The following is a 1,086-nucleotide window of genomic DNA, read 5'->3' on the forward strand; positions in this document are numbered from 1 at the left end:
AGGCTCCTGAGGCAAAGCCTGTTGAGTCGCCCGAAGAGAAACCTGTGGAGGCTCCTGAGGTAAAACCTGTGGCGGCTCCTGAAGAGAAATCTGCAGAAGCTCCTGAGGTGAAACCTGTGGAGGCTCTTGAAGAGAAACTTGTGGAGGCTCATGAAGTGAAACCTGAGGAGGTTCCTGAGGAGAAACCTGTGGAGGCTCCTGAAGTGAAACCTGTGGAGGCTCCTGAGGTGAAACCTGTAGAGGTTCCTGAAGCAAAACCCGTGGAGGCTCTTGAAGAGAAACTTGTGGAGGCTCATGAAGTGAAACCTGAGGAGGTTCCTGAGGAGAAACCTGTGGAGGTTCCTGAAGTGAAACCAGAGGAGGCTCCTGAGGTGAAACCTGTGGAGGCTCTTGAAGAGAAACTTGTAGAGGTTCTTGAGGAGAAACCTGTGGATGCTCCTGAAGAGAAACCGGTGGAGGCTCCTGAGGAGAAACTTGTGGAGGCTCCTGTGGGGAAACCTGTAGAGGCCCCTGAGGAGAAACTTGTAGAGGTTTCTGAAGAGAAAGCTGTGGAGGTTCTCGAAGAAAAACCTGTGGAGGCTCTGGAAGAGAAATCTGTGGGGCTTTCTGGTAAGAAAGCTGTGGTGGCTGCTGAAGAGAAACTGGTGGAGGCTCCTGAAGAGAAACCAGTTGAGGCTCCTGAGGCGTCTACTGAGGAGAAAACTGTGGAGGCTCCTGAGGAGAAGCCTGTGGAGGCTCCTGAGCTGAAACCTGTGGAGGCTCCTGAGCTGAAACCTGTGGAGGCTCCTGAGGTGAAACCTGTGGAGGCTCCTGAGGTGAAACCTATGGAGGATGCTGAAGCAAAACCTGTAGAGGCTCCTGAGGTGAAACCTGTGGAGGCTCCTGAAGAGAAACCTTTGGAGGCTCCTGAGGTGAAACCTGTGGAGGCTCTTGAAGAGAAACCAGTGGAGGCTCCTGAAGAGAAACCTGTGGAGGCTCCTGAGGTGAAACCTGTGGAGGCTCTTGAAGAGAAACCTGTGGAGGCTCCTGAAGTGAAACCTGTGGAGGCTCCTGAGGAGAAACTTGTGGAGGCTCCTGAAGTGAAAT

The 1,086-nt window shown here is 53.0% G+C and overlaps 1 protein-coding gene across 1 annotated transcript in view; it reads left to right on the forward strand.

Moving 5' to 3' along the window:
• Positions 1-1,085, forward strand: part of LOC106876926 (titin) — a gene marked incomplete at its 3' end in the record, with an annotated part of 10,637 nt that extends 9,552 nt beyond the window's left edge. Inside the window, exon 3 of the mRNA XM_052967673.1 lies at positions 912-1,085. Within this exon, the coding sequence (XP_052823633.1) occupies positions 912-1,085 (174 nt within the window). The remainder of the gene's footprint in view (positions 1-911) is intronic.
• Position 1,086: the final 1 nt, after the last annotated feature.

Source organism: Octopus bimaculoides, chromosome 4 (assembly GCF_001194135.2).
Source record: "Octopus bimaculoides isolate UCB-OBI-ISO-001 chromosome 4, ASM119413v2, whole genome shotgun sequence".
In the NCBI taxonomy this organism is placed as follows: domain Eukaryota; kingdom Metazoa; phylum Mollusca; class Cephalopoda; order Octopoda; family Octopodidae; genus Octopus; species Octopus bimaculoides.